Here is an 18,377-nt window from a genome sequence, read left to right as displayed (position 1 = left end):
GAACCCCCGAATCACAGATGTTCAAAGTTTGGGGGAGTTGACCCCAGACTGGCCCCTGGTTTTCCCCTTCCCTTGGCACACCGGCTCAGTGTCCAGGATGCAGCTCTCATGCAGGACCACATCCTGCACCTCTGCTCCCCGTAAAGTTCCCAGGGGTGGTGATGATTTAGCAGGACTAACAAGTGTATCTGACCTGTCTCCTCTCCAGCTGTGGCCCGAGGTTAACCTTAATTAGCATAAATTAACATACAATCCAACACCTGCACTGCCACTGGCACCTGACTGAGAGCAGGTCTCCCCTTCCCCAGTCCCTCATCCTCCCTGATCCAGCTGATGTCCCTGCTCACTGCTGCTCCTTGCAATCCCTTCCCAGCCCAGGCACCGTGAGTCCCTGCCCAGGTGATTGCCCTGGAGAGCTCCTCCAGGGCTCACAGCACAGCCTGAAGGGTTTAGGAGCCATTGGAGCCACGGAAGGCCAGCACTGATGGCACCGCGGCTTCTCCGAGCACCAGATTCACTTTAACATAACCACTAATTACAACCAGTGGGATTTTCCCTGTGGAAAGCACTGGCAGGATCAGGCCATTAATGGTCCCCATCTCTGCTGTTCCAAATTATTGTGGCAAGCCAGGTTTCTCTAGCTTTTATGGAAATACTGCACATAATGATCCCCATTCACACCTGCTACTTATCTCTCCTTTAATGACTGATCTTGTCACGTTCTCCAGGCACAAACCTGCACCTTGACCTACTTATTTTCATTAATTGGGTGTAAGTTCTGCGTGTGTTTAAGGATTTGTGGGCCGGAGACCTGACAGCTTAACAGCCGTAATTGCACTTAAAACTATTTTCATCATTAAAATCTTTTCACCCATCACTTTTTGTTTCTATTTTAACACTGGAATAATAGCAAGTGTAGTTTCCAACATGAAACGCTGAGTGGAAATCGCTCTGCAAATTGTTTAACTGTGTTTTCATACCTGGATGTTTGATATAATATAAAGATTAACACAATTCTGCAGATGCTGTCTCGTGAAAGAAATAATGTATTAAATAGTTCTGCTAAGTACTTAATAAAAGATCAGCAAATGCTTTTGGTGCCTGAATATTGTAGCAGCAGGATCAAATCTGGAGTTCCTTATACACAGGGAATATAGGCTTGGCTGCAGGTTTTGCCTGGACAACAGCAAGATCACGCTCTGAATGCTAAAAAGGAATACTTAATTTCAAGAAAAATACTCTGGATAGAGATACTTTTGTTAAAATCACTTGGTCGTTGTCCTTATAAAGTTCCAGTAAAAACAGATCCTGACAGATCAGGCAGTATCATCCATCACCACGGTGTAAATTTTCCCCACGGATCAACAAAAACATTTTCCTTAGATGCTTCTGCACTAAAAATATGAAGTTTTGGGGGCCAAGTGCCACAAAACACTTGACAGTTTCACTTCTGTGAGTGAAAAATTGCAGGGAAAGCAAAATTAGAGAGGGATGAGGGCAAATTTGGGAGAAGAGGGACCCACACAGCAGCAGAGGTGAAGAAATTAATTTTGGGAGCGAGGCTTTGAGAAATGACAGCCGGTTTTTGATTAAAACTCTGGCAGTGAAGTGCCTTCCTGCTATATGAAAGGAGAAATAAATGCCAGTGTGTGCAAAGTCACCCGTAAGATCTCATGGAACCACGGACTGCTTTGGGTTGGAAAGCTCCTTAAAGATCATCCAGTTCCCACCTCCGCCACCTTCCACTAGCCCAGGCACTGGAATACTGCTTTGAGCTCTCTCACTTTACTGTTACATCTATTCCAAGTTTCTGGCTCCATCTCAAATGCAAACAGTGAGTTTGGATATTCTGCACCAGGTTCTGGGCTGGGGACTGAATCATGGATTAGTAAAAACCTGTAGCATCTTCAGGAATCAACCACGGGCTCTTTCTTTGTCAAACTGTTCAGAGACATCAGGTCTGTTAGAAACTGCCTCGCAATATAGCAAAAATTAACAAATAAACAAAAAAAACCCCACATAAACCCGTCCTTTTTGGTCTCGCTATATCGATCACCTACAGAAGGGAAAAAAAACTCCAAGGAAAGTTTTCCCTGTGCCTCGTCCCTGTCCCGCAGCCGCAGCCCAACGCTTCAGCTCGGGGCTGCTCCAGAGGCTGCAGGAACGAAACCACACCGGCAGCGGGGACCGCGGCGCTTTGGGGTGACCCCGACCCCGTTATTTCCCAGCGGGCCGGTCCCGCATCCCGTCCCCGTGCGCGGCATCCCCGCTCCCGCCCGGCCGGACCCCGCTCACCTGCCCCGGGCCAGGGCCAGGGCCAGCCCCACGCTCCGGGCAGCGGCCCCAGCCCCACCGCTGCCGCCGCCGGGACCGGCCCGGCTGCGGGTCCCGCCGCGGGCCAGCGCGGGGCCGGCGGCCCGGGGCTCACGGAGGCGGCGGGGCCGCGGCGCGGCGGCTCCCGGGCGAGCAGCGCTTCGATGTGGAACGGGGTCTTGGGGGGCGGCGGCCCGGGCCGGGGGCGCGCCGGGCTCTGCAGCATGGCCGGGCCGGTGCGGCCGCCGCCGCCCCGGCCGCTTATATGGAGGGCGAGGGGCCGGGGACAGTCGCACTCCTATGCAAAGCGGCGGCGGGGGGGCGGCGGGGGCTGCACACACCCCGCTGGCCGCCAGCGACACCCCTGCCTACACCCCTGCTTCCCCACCGACACCCCTGCTTCCCTACCAGCACCCCTGCTTCCCTATCAGCACCCCTGCTTCCCCACTGACACCCCTGCTTCCCTACCAGCACCCCTGCTTCCCCACCGACACCCCTGCTTCCCCACTGATACCCCTACTTCCCCACTGATACCCCTGCTTCCCTACTGACACCCCACCAACACCCCTGTTTTCCCACTGACACCCCTGCTTCCCCACCGACACCCCTGCTTCCCCACTGACACCCCTGCTTTGCTACTGACACCCCTGCTTCCCCACTGACACCCCACCCACACCCCTGCTTCCCCATTGACACCCCACTGACACCCCTGCTTCCCCACTGACACCCCTGCTTTGCTACTGACACCCCACCGACTCCTGCTTCCCCACCAACACCCCTGCTTCCCCACTGACACCCCACTGACACCCCTGCTTCCCCACTGACACCCCACTGACACCCCTGCTTTGCTACTGACACCCCTGCTTCCCCACTGACACCCCACCGACCCCTGCTTCCCCACCAACACCCCTGTTTCCCCACTGACACCCCACCCACATGCCTGCTTCCCCACCAACACCCCACCAATGCCCCAGTCTCCACACCGACACCTCTTCCTCCCCACCGACGCTCCCATGGAAACCCTCCTTGCACTCAAGCTCTTCCATGGACACCCCTCTTTCCACACCAGCACCCCCATGGAGAGCCCTGCAGTGACAGCCCCACGGATCCCGTTCCCAGGGACAGCCCCACAGTCACCCCACGTTCCATGGCAGCACTCCCACAGACACCCCTCCTTCCACCCTGGCACCCCATGGACACCCCTCTTTTCCTGCTGCCACCTCCAGTGTCACCTGCCCTGCATCTTCCCCTACAGTGACCTGTGGGGGTCTTTGCCCGTGGACCACCGCTGGCCCTCCGTCCTTCCCGAGGATGCCCCATGGATAACGGTTCCTTCCTCATGGACCCCTACACCAACAGCTGTTCCTTCCTCAGACATCCAAAACAACCTAAACTCCTTCCCAATGGACACCTCACAGCAGCACCAATCCCCTCCCCACGGACACCCCCAGGGACACAAACATAACCCTCAGTCCCATTCCCAAACTCACAGGAGCCCCCGCAGCATCTCCTGGCCGCACTCCTCAGGGCACAGCCTACGGGCCCCGGGCTGTGCCAGCACATCACATCGTGCCCCTGTGCCGAGGGGAATGTGTCTCTACCTGTCCAGGTGTGCCACAGTGTGTGGGAATATCTGGGACACGGGACAAGCACCTCAGGAGCCTGCCAGGATCCGAGGTGACCGTGTCCTGGGAATGGAACTGGTGCCATCCCTGTGTGACACCCTCGGAGCTGGGCACAGCCACGTGGGCTGATGGGGAGCTGTGAGTGGCACAGACTCCTCTCTCAGGTGGGATTCCTGCTCAAATCCCACCAAATTCTCACTGGAAATTCACTCTGGTGTGTACAAACACAGAGAAACCCCAGGGTCTCCAGGTTAATATACACAGAGCAAAAATCCCCTGTGGTTTAATAACCTGGCATTAACCATCCCTGCATGCACAGGCTCACGGGCCATATCCACTAAATCCTGCCTTCAGCAGGGATTCATGCCATTTAAAGTTTCTTTTCCCTGCACAATGCATAGAAATAATTACAAAAATCTCTGTATTTTTGAGCATTTCAAAGCAGATGGGAATACACAGGCAGGATTATCCTGCTCACGAGGAGGCACCCTGGTGATGGCTACAAGATCCTCAGGGAGGAGGATGCCCACAGGACACAAAAGAGTCCCCGAAGTTTGCCTTTAAAACATGTTTTCTCCTGTCTTTTAGCATCCTGTCTTCCCCAGCAGCATCCAAATAAGTGAATAAATACAGCTGCTGCTTTATTGCTCCTTATCCAAACAGGCAGCTCCAATCCTGCTGCCGTGGAACCACGGCCTTAATTGGAATCACACGTTCAAAGCTGGGTGAGTGCTGAATCCTCTCTCAAAAAAAAGTCACCTTGGGAAAAAAAAACATCCTTGGAGATTCACAGCTCCTGGCTTTGCTGGCACAGAGTATGTGTGGGATTGAACATGGGTGTCATTAGATGAGGTTTGGGGTTATTAAAAGGTTATTAAATCAATTTATGATTTTTGCTCTTTATACTAAGTCCTGACTGGTGCTGTGATTCCCAGGGAAAGCAATGTCAGAGCTGCTGCAGTTATTAAAGGATCTGTGTTGGGGTTGTTGGGATGGGCGAGCTGCAGGCAGGGCAGGGACGCTGATGGATCCCCCTGGCAGGATTGATGGACAGACAGATGGACAGGCAGCAGCTGGGATGGACAGGGAGCTGCAGGGATGGACAGGGAGCTGCAGGGATGGACAGGGGGCTGTTGGGATGGACAGGGAGCTGCAGGGATGGACAGGGAGTCCCTGGGATGGACAGGGAGTCCCTGGGATGGACAGGGAGCTGCAGGGATGGACAGGGGGCTGTTGGGATGGACAGGGAGCTGCAGGGATGGACAGGGAGCTGCAGGGATGGACAGGCAGCAGCTGGGACGGACAGGGAGCTGCAGGGATGGACAGGGAGTCCCTGGGATGGACAGGGAGCTGCAGGGATGGACAGGGGGCTGTTGGGATGGACAGGGAGCTGCAGGGATGGACAGGGAGCTGTTGGGATGGACAGGGAGCTGCAGGGATGGACAGGGAGCTGCAGGGATTTACAGAGAGCCCCTGGCATGGACAGGGAGCTGCAGGGATGGACAGGGAACCACAGGGATGGACAGGGAGCCCCTGAGAGGGACAGGGAGCTGCAGGGCTGGACAGGGAGCTGCTGAGATGGACAGGGAGCCGCAGGGATGGACAGGGAGCTGCTGGCATGGACAGGGAGCCGCAGGGATGGACAGGGAGCTGCTGGCATGGACAGGGAGCCGCAGGGATGGACAGGGAGCTGCTGGCATGGACAGGGAGCTGCAGGGATTTACAGAGAGCCCCTGGCATGGACAGGGAGCTGCAGGGATGGACAGGGAGCTGCAGGGATTTACAGAGAGCCCCTGGGATGGACAGGGAGCTGCAGGGATGGACAGGGAGCTGCAGGGATTTACAGAGAGCCCTTGGGATGGACAGGGAGCTGCAGGGATGGACAGGGAGCTGCAGGGATTTACAGAGAGCCCCTGGCATGGACAGGGAGCTGCAGGGATGGACAGGGAGCCCCTGGGATGGACAGGGAGCTGCAGGGATGGACAGGGAGCTGCTCTGACAACAGGAGCCCCTGGGATGGACCGATGGATGCACCTCCAGCCAAACCCTGGCTGAGTTTTCCCTTCCCTTCTCCCCCTGGGCCGCAGCCGCTGCCTAATGACATGTCCTGTTTCCCATTAGTGCTGTGTGCTCAGCTAATGCATTTTGGTGGGAAAGCTGGAAATTTTCACCCGCTGGTAATGACTTGGGAAATGTAGCACCCAGCAGCCAGGCAGGGCGGGGGACTCTGGCCAGGACCCCCCACCTCCCCTGCCCACACCAGCTCCAACCACCAGCCCAGACCCTCCAGAGAGGGGACATGAAAGGATGGGATGTGATCCTCTTTGGTTTTCTGCTGGTGGTTATTTTATTTATTTTATTTTATTCACTATATTCTATTCATTATATTTTATTCCCGTTTTGTTTTTCAAGAGTGTAGAAAATAAAAGGGGAAGGGGGGGTGGAAATCTCTTAGGGGGAGTTTCTTAGAGAAGGGGTAAAAAAAATCCCAACAACAAAACAACAACCCAAAAAGCCCCCCAAAAAGCCCCCAGCCCTTTGTAAACATCCCCCCTGAGCAAAGGGAAGGAGGTGAAAAGCATTTCCTGATAACTCCATTAAAGAATGAGGCTGCATTAACATTCCAAGTCCCTCGACAAGAGATGAAAGTGGGGAACTCAGTTCAGCCTCTCCTGCTCCAGATGTTATTATGGGCTCCCTGAAAGGTTTTTTTATTTCTTTTTTTGCAAAGAGACAAAGATGTTGCCTACTTCAAACGGGGCTAATTGATGCTAATGACTATCAGATAGAGGGGGGGCCCTTTTTCCCCCTGCCAAGGGGAAAGAGAGAGCGCATTTTACAATCCCCCCATAGAAAACGCCCCACTCTTCAATCCAGGTTGGTGCTTTAGGGATTTTTGTTCCTCCCTGGCTGCTGCTTTCTCTCCTCCTCCTCATTCCCCCCCCTCCCCGCTTCATCTTTTCTGTCCCCCTTCTTCTGGGCACCCCGCAGCTCTCACTTGTTTGCCCATGAGAAATTTCACACCTCGCCTCTCGGCCGGTGAGGAGAGCCCGGCTCCATTTCCATCCCTCTCCCAGCCGCAAACCCATCCCAGCGGGGCCAGAGGGGTGGCGGAAATTTCCCCAAACCCACAGCAAGCACACGCGAAAACGTGACGGGGATTTGGTGCATCTGTAATCCGAGGTGTGAGTGCTCCTGCCAGAGGGGAAACACCGCTGGGATCGGGAGCATCCCTGCAGTCAGGGAGAGGATGGATCCCAGGCTGCCTGAAATCAGAGGAGGATGGACCCCAGGCTGCCTGAAATCAGGGAGAGAGGATGGATCCCAGGCTGCCTGAAATCAGGGAGAGAGGATGGATCCCAGGCTGCCTGAAATCAGGGAGAGAGGATGGATCCCAGGCTGCCTGAAATCAGGGAGAGAGGATGGATCCCAGGCTGCCTGAAATCAGGGAGAGAGGATGGATCCCAGGCTGCCTGAAATCAGGGGAGGATGGATCCCAGGCTCCCTGCAATCAGAGAGAGAGGATGGATCCCAGGCTGCCTGAAATCAGGGGAGGATGGATCCCAGGCTCACTGAAATCAGAGGAGGATGGATCCCAGGCTCCCTGCAATCAGGGAGAGGAGTGATCCCAGGCTGCCTGAAATCAGGGGAGGATGGATCCCAGGCTCCCTGCAATCAGAGAGAGAGGATGGATCCCAGGATCACTGAAATCAGGGGAGGATGGATCCCAGGCTCCCTGAAATCAGGGGAGGATGGATCCCAGGCTGTCTGTGCTGCTGAGCCAGGAGCTGCTCCTGCTCATTGGAATAAATGGCCCAGCACCAACAGCCTGAGGAGGCTGAAATCCTGAGCTATTTTAACGAAAATTGCCTTATAAATGGGATTCTGAGCACCAGGTTTTGGCCTTAGGTGAGATTTTTGCAAAGGTTTCTCCCGTGCTGTCCAAAGTGACAGTAAATAATAATCCATGAACCAGTAATGGGCAATTAGGAATGTTCTCGAACCCCGTGGCTCCTTGAGCTGGTGATTTACCCCTTTCCAAACCTATCCCACCAAATCCTCCAGGAGAAGGGAATGGGGGTCTCTCTTTGCAGTGGGAAGAGGAGCACGGGTTTTCTCCGAGGGGGACAATGGATGTGTTCCTATTCCTCCAGGCTAGCACCTAGGAAAGATAAATTCCTCTGGCTCACAGCAATAGCTGTGGGTGCTCTGTGCACCCCGAGCACCTGGAGCTGGGTGCCAAGGAGCCACCCTGCCAAGAAGCCACCTCTGTCACCCTCAGGCAGGCCCGGGGAGCTGCAGGGAGCTGCAGACCGCGGTGCTGGAGCTCAGTGCTCCTGGTAAATCCCATCTCTCCTGTTGCAGGAGGATCCAAGTCTCCTTCTGGATCCCCAGCACCTCACAGGGTCCCACCAACAGCCCCAGACTGGGCGAGGACAGGAGCCCGGGTTCCAGGTGACAAGGGCAAGGCCACCCCCCAAGGACCCTGCCGGATCCCGGTGTCAGTACAGCACGGGATGGACAGGACAATTTGGGGACGTGCCAGTTTCACAGAAAAACGTCATCCCAAACGCTGGCCTGAAGAGGAATCTGTGCCGGTTCTCTCCATCCTCGTCACCTCATCGTGTCTCCTGCCTGTCAAACCTCCCCAGGCTGACTCAACCTGTCCAAGGCCAGGCTGGAGGGGCTTTGGGGCAGCCTGGGGTAGTGGAAGATGTCCCTGTCCATGGCAGGGGGTGGAACGAGATGGTCCTCAAGGTCCCTTCCAGCCCCAGCCATTCCATGATTCTGTGTTCACGCAATGGAAAATTCCCCCTGCAAACCCCAGGGCCCTCGGTTTGTGCTCGGGGGGAGGCAGAGGACAGCAGCCCCCGGAGCCCAGCCCAGACAGCCAATACACACCCGAGCCGCCCCTCAGACACCGCTCCCCGGCTTCATTGTCAGGTTAATTTGGGATAATGGCCTGCAAAGCACCTCAGCCCCATCCAGGCCTCATTAGCACTTGATAATATCGAGCATCCTGAGGAATTAGGGCTTTTCCCCCTCCTCCCCAGCCGGGGCTGATTCATCACCCGGGCATGTCCAGGCAGGAGGCGCGGGCAGCCCCTGCAGCCCGGCGGGGCAGGACCGCGTTCTGCCCCAGCTTTTCCCTGGGGACAAATCCCTGATCCCGGCGGGCTGGTTCCTGCGTGTCGCGCTCCTGGCTAACACATCTGGCCCCGTAGCTCAGCCAGATGTGCAGTGAGGGAGCGGGACGTGCTGCACCCCCGCCCTCGCCCGCCGCGGCTCCCTGGGGTCCCTTCCCACACCGCGTGCCTGGAGAGCGTGAGTTGGGCTGGATGACCTTTAAAAGTCTCTTCCAAGCCTAGAATTCCGTGATTCCATGGGGCTACATCCAGCTGACGGCAAAGCCTGGGAGAACCCCCAAAAATCAATTATGGCTCAAGACGCCCCGTGCTCCTCCCGTCACGCACAGCCCCGGAGCCCCTGCTCACAGGGGTTGCAATTCCAGGTGTCGGGAGCATCCCAAACCTGCGCATTTCAAATTAATTGGGAATTCTAAACAAACTAAGCATTGAGGCGGCGCTGGGCCGGGCCTGAGTGCGCCATCAGCCCGCTGCTCCCTTCAATTATCTTTTTTTTCCCACATTGTTCTGTCCTAATGAGGAGACTAATGACCAAAGGATGGTTCATAAGTGGTTCCCAGACTCTCCTTGCCCAGGGCAAACACCGTCCACAATAGGATCACAAATTGTAGGGAGAAGCCCCGGCTGATCACATCAGAAACGGTGCAGGGATTTATCTCTCGGCCTTAACAATAACAGTATGTTCTTAATCGCCACTCCAAAGGGACAACTGGCGGGGGATCTGCCCGGCCTCATCATTAAAAGCTGGCAGCATCTTTGCTAGCGCTGCCCCTTTGTTCATCTTGCATTATTCCAATGCTCCGGCCCCGTTAATTCCTCTCCATCTTATTAAATCAATAGAGATGGAGTGGGGGGAGGATGGGGCAGATCCAAGGCTCGGATCCGGCTCGGCTCTCCGCAGGGGAGCGGGCTGGGAGCGGGGTCACACCCGGCCCGGCCCCCGAGGGCCCGGGGCTGGGCTCACCCAGCTCCTGCGGCGGGGGAAACTGAGGCACGGGAGCTTCACAGCCGAGCTCAGCCCCAGGACGAGGTTTTAGCAGGGTTGGGAAGCGCTTTATCTGCCCGCCAGTCCCACACCTTCCGTCAGGATCCCCGTATTCATCCCACAGCATCAGCGCTCGCTTATTTAACGATTTAATCAGTTTTTACAATAAAATCAAACAGATTTTGTGCAAAGATGGTGCCAAGGTCACCCAAATTCATCCCACAGCAGCAGACATCACTTGATTGAATGATTTGTTCAGCTTTTACAATAAAATCACACCAGGCAGAGGGGGGGGTCTGGTGCCAGGTTCCCCCCCAGGGAATCCTGACTCATCCGTGCTGGGATGACAGCGCTACAGGGACAAGGGGTTATTGTTTGGTTTTTTTTTCTTTTTGGGGGGGGTTTGGTTTTTTTGGGTTTTGTTTGTTTTTTTTGTTTTTTTTTTTTTTTTTTTTTTTGTTTTTTTTTTTTTTGGTTTTTTTTTTTTTTTTTTTTTTTTTTGCCACAAACCGTTTGCAAAGAGGGAGATTGTGAAATTTCCTTTTTTTTTTTTCTTTTTTTTTTCTTTTTTTTTTTTTCTTTCTTCTTTTTCATAACAGCTCATTTCACCAGAACTGGTTTAAAGCCAGGATTTGTAAACCCGAAGATTTTGGTCACTGCAATGCTCAGTCCAGAGGGGAATCCTCAGTTTACCGGTTCCCCTGCTGCATTTCCAGGCAGGTCACTCCATTTCATCCTTATTGTCATGTATCCAGGAGAATTTCATTTAAAATGTGGTGCCTTTGCTCCCTGCGCAGGGCAGCTTGGGGTAAATTGATCCCAGACAGTCTGGAAAATAGGGGATGTAGTGGGATTTCCTCCCGTTGCTCATGATGTCTTTTTTATATTCCCACTGAAACCGGGCAGAGCCGGGAAACTCATTTGATGTTTCACCCGGGAATTAGCGGGGAGGGAGAAGCAGGGGAAACGCTCCCTGACCATTTAATAAGATTACACGAGGGGATGGAGCCCGCAGCGCGCACGGCCGCCCCCGGCCCGGCCCGGGCTCTGCCTTGAACCTCTGCCCGCGGCTCCCGGTCCCTGCCGGCAGCCCGGGCCCGGCTCGGGACTCGCTAATCCCACTGAGCGACCCCCTGCAAGCGGGGAACGGCGCTCCCAGCCCGGGGAAGGGACGCGCCGGGTGCCGGGGCACGGGACGGGGGTGCGGGGTGCCGCTGCTCCAAACGCCCCAAATCATCCCGGCAGCAAGGGGGGGCAGGGAGGGGCACCCCGAGAGCCTGAGCGCTCGGCTCCACCTGGTTATCCCCTCTCCAGTCTCTCCGCGCCGGTCCCATCCCATTTAGCCAGCCGGGCATTTGCACCTCTTCAGCAGCGCCCTGCATTCATCCCCATCAGCCACTCGCGGTCCCTCGGGGAAACACCTCTCCCTGATCAGCCTTCAGCCACCGCTGCCTGTCCCACGAGCCTCCCGCTTATCTCTGGAGCCGGGAGATTTGCCGGGAAGGGCTCAGCGCTGCATCTTTGGCAGATAACCTTTATCCCCTTAATAAAGCTGCTTAATTCTCACTTCCTTTTAATTATCTGTCACTGAAAGCCACCTCGGGTTTTGCAGACAGGTGAAAAGCCAGCGTCTTTCTGAGAGCCGTGGATTGGGAAGAGACTGACAGGGTCTTTGGGATGTGGGGGGATTTGGGTAAGGACACGCAGCTCTTATTCTTTCTTTATTCTTCCTCTTTTATACACAGGTTTCCTGAGGGATGAGAGGACCAAGGCTCTGTCCTAAGTGGATCGATCCAGCCCGAGACCTTCGCAATGGTCTCTCTCCCTTATTTTCCACAGCGCCAAATCACAGCGCCCAGCCTTGATCCCAATCCGCGTGCCCCGGTGGAGCTGCCAGGAGCTGGGCTGAGCTGCAGACAGCAGGGTCGGAGAGGAAGGAAACTGCATTCCTACCCCCTGCCCAGGCTGGCAGGGCCAGCCGGGATGAGTCCAGCTTTTTCTGCAAGCCATCAACTCCATCCCATAATCGGGGGCAGAGCTGGGGGCTCGGCTCTCCTCATCCCCACCGCAGCAGCGATCCCCGCTTTGTCCCGCGCAGTCCCTTCCCCACCCCGAGGAAGCTGCGAACAGGTCAATCTTGGCCGGGAGGAAGAGAAGGGATGGCATTCCCTGTGACTCAGCCGTCCCGAGGGGACAGAGCCATCCTGAGCCCTCAGGGGTTATCACCCCCCCATGGCAAAAACCTCCCGCTCAAATCCCGAGGTGCCACAGGAATGTGATTTAATCCGCCTCATACACAAGTACATTTTAAAAACCCAGCAGTTTTAATTAAATCATTCCCGGGTCGGACATTCCCCGCAGGGGGGGCAGAGCCGGGCAGACCCTGCGGGAGCATCCCCGGAGCGGGGTCGGGTCCCCCACTGCTCCCGGGAGGAGCCCGCTCCTGAGCCCCGCCAGCTCCCGGGGGATTAAAGGTGTCCTGAGAACAACGAAACGGCCGCAATCAGCTCAGCCCCCGGCCGGGCGGGATTGAAACAGCCCCGAGAGCCCTCTTGTCTCGGGGCTGATTGTAATGAACCACCGGCATGCGAGATTAGCGCCTTAAAGCCGCGCCCAGGCCGGGCTCCCGGCAGACATGTGAAGACATTAGCACAGTTTGGGCTCTTTGAGATGTGCCGGCTAATCCCTGCAACAGCCGGGACAAAGGGCAGCTTCCTTCACAGCGTCCCCTCCTTCTTGCACTGTCCCTCTCTCCCTGCACTGTCCCCTCCTCGCATTGTCCCCCTTTCCCTGGATCACCCCCCTCGCGCACTCCCCCTCTCCTTGCACTGCCCCTTCTTATATTGCCCCCTTCTCCTGCAGCTTCCCCGTTTCCAGGCGTCATTCCCCCTCCCCGTGCACCATCCCCTTCTCCTGATATTGTCCTCTCTCCCTGCACCATCCCCTTTTCTGTACACCATCCCCTTTACCCTGCACCATCCCCTTTACCCTTCACCATCCCCTTTTCCCTGCACATCCCCTCTCCCTTCACAATCCCCTTTTCCCTGCACCATCCCCTTTTCCCTGCACATCCCCTTTTCTCTGCACCATCCCCTTTTCCCTGCACCATCCCCTTTTCTCTGCACCATCCCCTTTACCCTTCACCATCCCCTTTACCCTTCACCATCCCCTTTACCCTTCACCATCCCCTTTACCCTTCACCATCCCCTTTTCCCTGCACATCCCCTCTCCCTTCACAATCCCCTTTTCCCTGCACCATCCCCTTTTCTCTGCACCATCCCCTTTTCCCTGCACCATCCCCTTTTCTCTGCACCATCCCCTTTACCCTTCACCATCCCCTTTACCCTTCACCATCCCCTTTTCCCTGCACCATCCCCTTTTCCCTGCACCATCCCCTTTACCCTTCACCATCCCCCTTTCCCTGCACCATCCCCTTTTCCCCCACATCATCCCCCTTCTCCTTGCACTGATCCCTTCTCTTTGCACCATCCCCTCAACTGTCCCCCCTTTCCTGGACTGCCCTCCTGTCCTTGCCCCATGTTTCACACCTGCCCAAATAAATCCTGCACCTGAGGCTCTTCTTCCCCCAGCTCCAAAGGCAGGCACGGACAAAGCCCAGCTCCAGGAGCTGGTGCTGCCCAGCTGAGCACCCCATGTCCCACTGCTGCTCTTCTCTGGGACATCCCAGGTACTCGCTTGCTTTGCACCCTTCAAGGAGCTCCCCAGCCTCCCACCTCTGGCTCATCCCCTGCTCAGTGTCCATCCCAAAACTGCTGTTTTTGAAACCTCCACCTCTGCCTAAGCAGAGCCAAGCAATGAAAATCAAAGCCTGGCTAATCCTTGCCCAGTTGAGATGTCACCCAGGAGCTCAGGTCAGAGCTCCCTCCAGCTCTGCCTCCAGGTGCATTTCCCCGCTGTCCTGGCTCTGAAATCCCTGGAGAGGAAGGCAGCACCGGGATTTATGAGCTGTGGGCAGAGCAGGGTGTTGTGGTGAACAGATCCTCTCCAGGATTCAGGGGCTCTGTGAAGCTCCTGACACCTCTGGGATGAGCTGAGGCTGCAGTGACTCCCACTTCCCCAGGTCAACTCCCAGGAAGAAGCCCTGCAGGAATGGGGGTTATTCCTGCAAAGACGAGCCCAAGAGTTGCATAAATAATTTATTTCACCCCCAAGCCGCAGGGGTGCCCTGTATATCCTGTATATATTAGATATTGCCAGCTATGATACATCCTATAATACACACAAAGGGCCCGTGGTGGCTCAGCAGCTCTTTGTCACAGTCTCTGCAGGGGCTGTCCCTGAGCCCGGGGACGAGGACGTGTCCTCCTGGCTGTCCCCTGACTCTGCTGGGAAGTCCTTGTCCTCCTCGTGGTGGCTCTGTGAGTCTGGGCTCCTCTGCGGGGTGCCCAAACCCATTTTGGCCAGTTTGGCTTGTTGCTGTTCCAGGCTTTGTTTCCTCCACTTGATCCTCCGGTTTTGGAACCAGACTTTCACCTTGGAAGCACAGAATCATGGAATTAAGTCTGGAAAGGTCACTGAGTCCAGCCATTAACCCAGCACCACCACGTTCACCACTAACCCCTGTGCCCAGGTGCCACACTCGTGTTTTTGAACGCTTCCAAGGATGGAGATTCCCCCAGTTCCCCTTGGGAAAGGGTCAAGCTCGGCTTTCCAACCTGGCTGCTCCATGGCCCCTGGGCTCAGGCAGCATCCCATCCATCCCCGGCAAGATGGAAAACTGCTCCCTGCATCCCAGGAGCTGCACCTGCCAGTGCTGGCAGAGTCTAGCCTGAAGAGGGACACAAGGTCCTGGCTCTCAGACAGCCGCGCTGTGCCTCAGTTTCCCCACCCGTGATCCACCACCCTTTTAACGGAAACTCCGTGCCAGGCTGGGGGACAGTCCCAGCTCCCTGGGGAAGCTCCCTGGAGCTGCTGGTGGCCGCAGGAGGGGAGGTGGGGCTCACCTGCTCCTCGGTGAGGTGCAGGGAGGAGGCGAGCAGGCAGCGCTCCTGCCCCACCAGGTACTGCTGCCGCGCAAACTCCTGCTCCAGCCGCGCCAGCTGCTCGCTGCTGAAGATGGTCCGGACTCGCTTGGCTTTGCCAGCCTTGCCTTGCAAGAGGGGGAAGCAGCACTTGGAGATCAGGAAGCCTGGAGGGGACACAGACAGGGGTCAGGGTGGGGAGGAGCCCTTGGAGGGGACCCCTCTAGAGTGTCCTGGGGTCCTTCTTTCCTGGAGAGGCAGAAGGAATCTTCCCATTTGGAGGTGTTCCCTTTAAAGAGGGTTTTTCTTTTTCAGGAGGGCCCTGTGTTTCCTGAGGGTCTCCTTGGAGAGGTGGACACAGATCCCTCACGGAAAAAAGAATCCCTTTGAGGGAATTTCCCATGTAGAGATGGAAGGAGGTCTCCCACATTTGGAGATGTCCCTTTTGGGGGTGTCCCAAGAGAGATGGGCATGGATTCTCCTGGAAGAGATCCCTTTGGAGGAATTCCCCCTTGGAGAGGTGAAAGGAGATCCCCATTTGCAGACGGCCCCACGGGAGAGGTGGGTTCAGGCCCCGTTTGGAGACATTCCCGTGGGCAGGACCCTCCCTGGAAGAAGTCCCCTTGAGAGGGGTCCCTGGGAGAGGCAGTGATCAAGGATCCCCCCTGGAAGGGATGGAAGGAGGTCCCATTTGGGGATATTCCCACTGGAGAGGGGGCTGGGGATCCCTCGGAAGAGATCCCCGTGAATGATGGGATCCCCTAATGGGAGAGGTGGCCAAAGGTCCCCCCTGGGAACGGTGGAAGAGGGTCCCCATTTGGGGGTGTCTCCCTGGGGAGGAAGGCCCCCGTTGCGGGGTGTGCCCCGGCAGAGGAGGATCCGTGGGGAGAGGGGGTCTCTCCTGTGGGAGCAGGGAGGAGCCCCCACTGCGGGCGTCCCCGGGAGAGGCGGGTGCGGGTCCCCGAGGGAGAAGGAGCCCCCTCGGGGGGGCGGGCCGGGGTCCCGTGGCGGGGTGTCCCCGAGCAGGGGAGGGTCGCGGGGCGGGCTCGGGGGAGCGGTACCTGTAGCCCCGAGGCGGGCGGCCCAGGCGGGGGGCAGCCCGCAGGCGGGGGCGCAGAGCGGCGGCAGCGGCGGCCCCGGGGCCGGGGGGCAGCCCCAGGGGGGCGGCGGGGCCGGCGGGGGGGGCGAGGCCCGGCCCAGCAGCGCCGCGATGGTGAAGGAGCGGCCGGGGGGCGCCGGGGCCGGGGCCGGGGGCGGCATCGCGGGGCCGCGGGGCAGCGCCGCCCGCCCCTTTATAGGGCCCGGGGGCACCGGGGGCGGGACCGCGGCGTCGCCCCTGCCCCGCCCGGCACCCGCTCCCTGTCCCCTCCTCGTCCCGCTGCCCGCCGCGGGGGTGTCCCCTCGCCGTGCCCGCTGCTCTCCATCGGGTGTCCCCTCCGGACCCCCGGCCCTCAGTAGGGATGTCCCACCGCGGTGTCCCCCAGATCTCGGTGGCGATGTCCCCCGCCGTGTCCCCTTACCCTCGACTGGGTGTCCCCTCCGTGTCCCTCTGCCTTCAGTGGGGTAACTCCCCGTGTCCCCCCGCCCGTGACTGGGTGTCCCTCCGTGTCACCTTACCCTCGATGGGAGGACACCCGCCACGGCCCCTGTCCCCATTTCAGATGTTGTCCCATGTCCCCCTGCCCTTCACTGGGTGTCCCTCCGTGTTCCCCTGCCCCCCATTGGGATGTCCCCCCATGTCCCCCCACCCCCGGGGCAGAGACCCCCCCCCCGTGTGGGTGACATTGGCCCTGAATTACTCAGTGGGACCACACAGGAACCCAGTGTCACCCCAAGGCCACCGAATTCCCGGGGCAGGGACTTGGGGTCCCCCTTGGCCCTCTGAGCTCTGTCCCCAGCCTGCACCCCCTGCACAGCTGCTTTTTGGGGGGTCGGGGTTCGGGTTAGCGAGGGGAGGGGAGCCCCAGGGACGTGCTGGTGGCAGCGGCAGAGGCGGCGGGGGGCTCTCCCTGCACCCCCCAGCTCGGCTGATGGGATTCAGATGGTCATTAGGGTCTGAGATTCTTAAAAAATCCCGCAGCCTGCCCTAACGAGCTGGGAAAAGTCACACCTCGGCCGGCGCGGCGGGGGGCGGCCGCTCAAAGACTCCCCCGGGGCTCGGGGCTTTACTGGGGAGGAAATGGGGCGCGGGGGAGCCGGCCCGGGGCCACATCTGCGCCACAGCAGCCCCCTCGTTCGGCTTTGCCGAGGGACAAACCCCGAACCTGCTCCGGGCTGGGAATAACCCCGAGGATCGCTGGAAAAGTCATCAGGGGCTGAGCCCTGGCCGGGAGCACCCCCTGCTCTGCGGCCACCCGGCACCTCGGGGATGGACGCGGGCACGGGCACCCCCAGACCCGCCGTACCGGGGCACCCCCGGCCGGGAGCCTGCAGGTGGGAACTCCCCAGGGTGGGTCTGGACTCCAAAAAAACCCTAAAATCCCGCGGTGGGCACCGCATTCCCTGGAGCAGCACAGGGACCCCTCCCACCGTCACCGCCGCTGCGGTGCGGGCAGATGAAGGCCCTGGGGAGGGGGCAGAGATGAAAGGGTGGCAGATTTGGTGTTACCGAGTCTTAATGACGGCCTTGGAAAGATAAAAAGGCAGGAGGCCCTTGGTGGGCTCGGCTGTGTTTGGATAGGAGGTGCTTTCCCTTTTTTTATTCCCTTTTTCCTCCCCTCTGTTTGATGGAGCTCAGGACGGGGGGTGCTCGGCGTCCCTGAGCTGGGTGTGACGCCGGTGGCACCTGTGGGATCGGGATCCAGGTGATATGGGGCCAAAATGGGGATACTGGGAGCCGGTGGTGCTTTGGGATCCACGGGGGGATCGGGTCCTGGTGCTCGATCGGGAGCTGAGATGGGGCTACTGGTGGCCAGTGGTGTTTGGGATCCACGGGGCTGGGATCCAAACCTCTCGGGGTGAAATGGAGGTGGAGGCACCCAGCAGTTTTTTTGGTTCAGTTCTTTTCCAGGTGGGAGAATCCTGTCCTGGAGAGAGGGACGGGAGGTGTCAGAAATGTGGGGAGGTGCTGCGGTGCAGACAAGGAGCAGGGAGAGCTGGAATTGGGGTCACTGCCCACAAACACGGTGTCTCCTTTCAGCAGGCCCGGGTCCACAAGTGGGATGTGAATCCAGGGATGGCTCGTGCCTGATTTTGGAGGATTAATTGCCGAAGGCTCCCGAGCTAATTAGTGACAAAGCTGCTCGTTAGCCCTGGGCCGGGTGTGCACTGCAGAGGGATGGAGCCTCCAGGAGCCCTGGGCAGGCTCAGGGTGATCCCGGAGCCC

General features: G+C 57.8%; 1 protein-coding gene across 1 annotated transcript; it reads right to left on the bottom strand.

Annotated features, from left to right (window-relative positions):
• Positions 1-14,329: 14,329 nt before the first annotated feature.
• On the bottom strand, positions 14,330-16,312 carry LOC128806065 (homeobox protein not2-like). Its single transcript, XM_053975296.1, has 3 exons — positions 16,114-16,312; positions 15,035-15,219; positions 14,330-14,564 (listed from the first exon to the last, which is right to left on the bottom strand). The coding sequence occupies exons 1-3, from the start codon at positions 16,310-16,312 to the stop codon at positions 14,331-14,333; spliced, it is 618 nt and encodes a 205-aa protein (XP_053831271.1). The 3' UTR covers position 14,330.
• Positions 16,313-18,377: the final 2,065 nt, after the last annotated feature.

This window comes from Vidua macroura, chromosome 4 (genome assembly GCF_024509145.1).
Source record: "Vidua macroura isolate BioBank_ID:100142 chromosome 4, ASM2450914v1, whole genome shotgun sequence".
NCBI lineage: Eukaryota > Metazoa > Chordata > Aves > Passeriformes > Viduidae > Vidua > Vidua macroura.
This window is presented reverse-complemented; position numbering and strand designations above follow the sequence as displayed.

What these genes read in the sequence shown, in the direction of transcription:
- LOC128806065 (XM_053975296.1), bottom strand. Translation starts at nt 16,312, where the DNA reads ATGCCGCCCCCGGCCCCGGCCCCGGCGCCCCCCGGCCGCTCCTTCACC. An exon ending in CGCCCGCCTCGGGGCTACAG is followed by an intron (nt 15,220 to 16,113) that starts GTACCGCTCCCC and finishes TGTCCCCTCCAG; the next exon opens with GCTTCCTGATCTCCAAGTGC. An exon ending in TGCACCTCACCGAGGAGCAG is followed by an intron (nt 14,565 to 15,034) that starts GTGAGCCCCACC and finishes TGTGCTTCCAAG; the next exon opens with GTGAAAGTCTGGTTCCAAAA.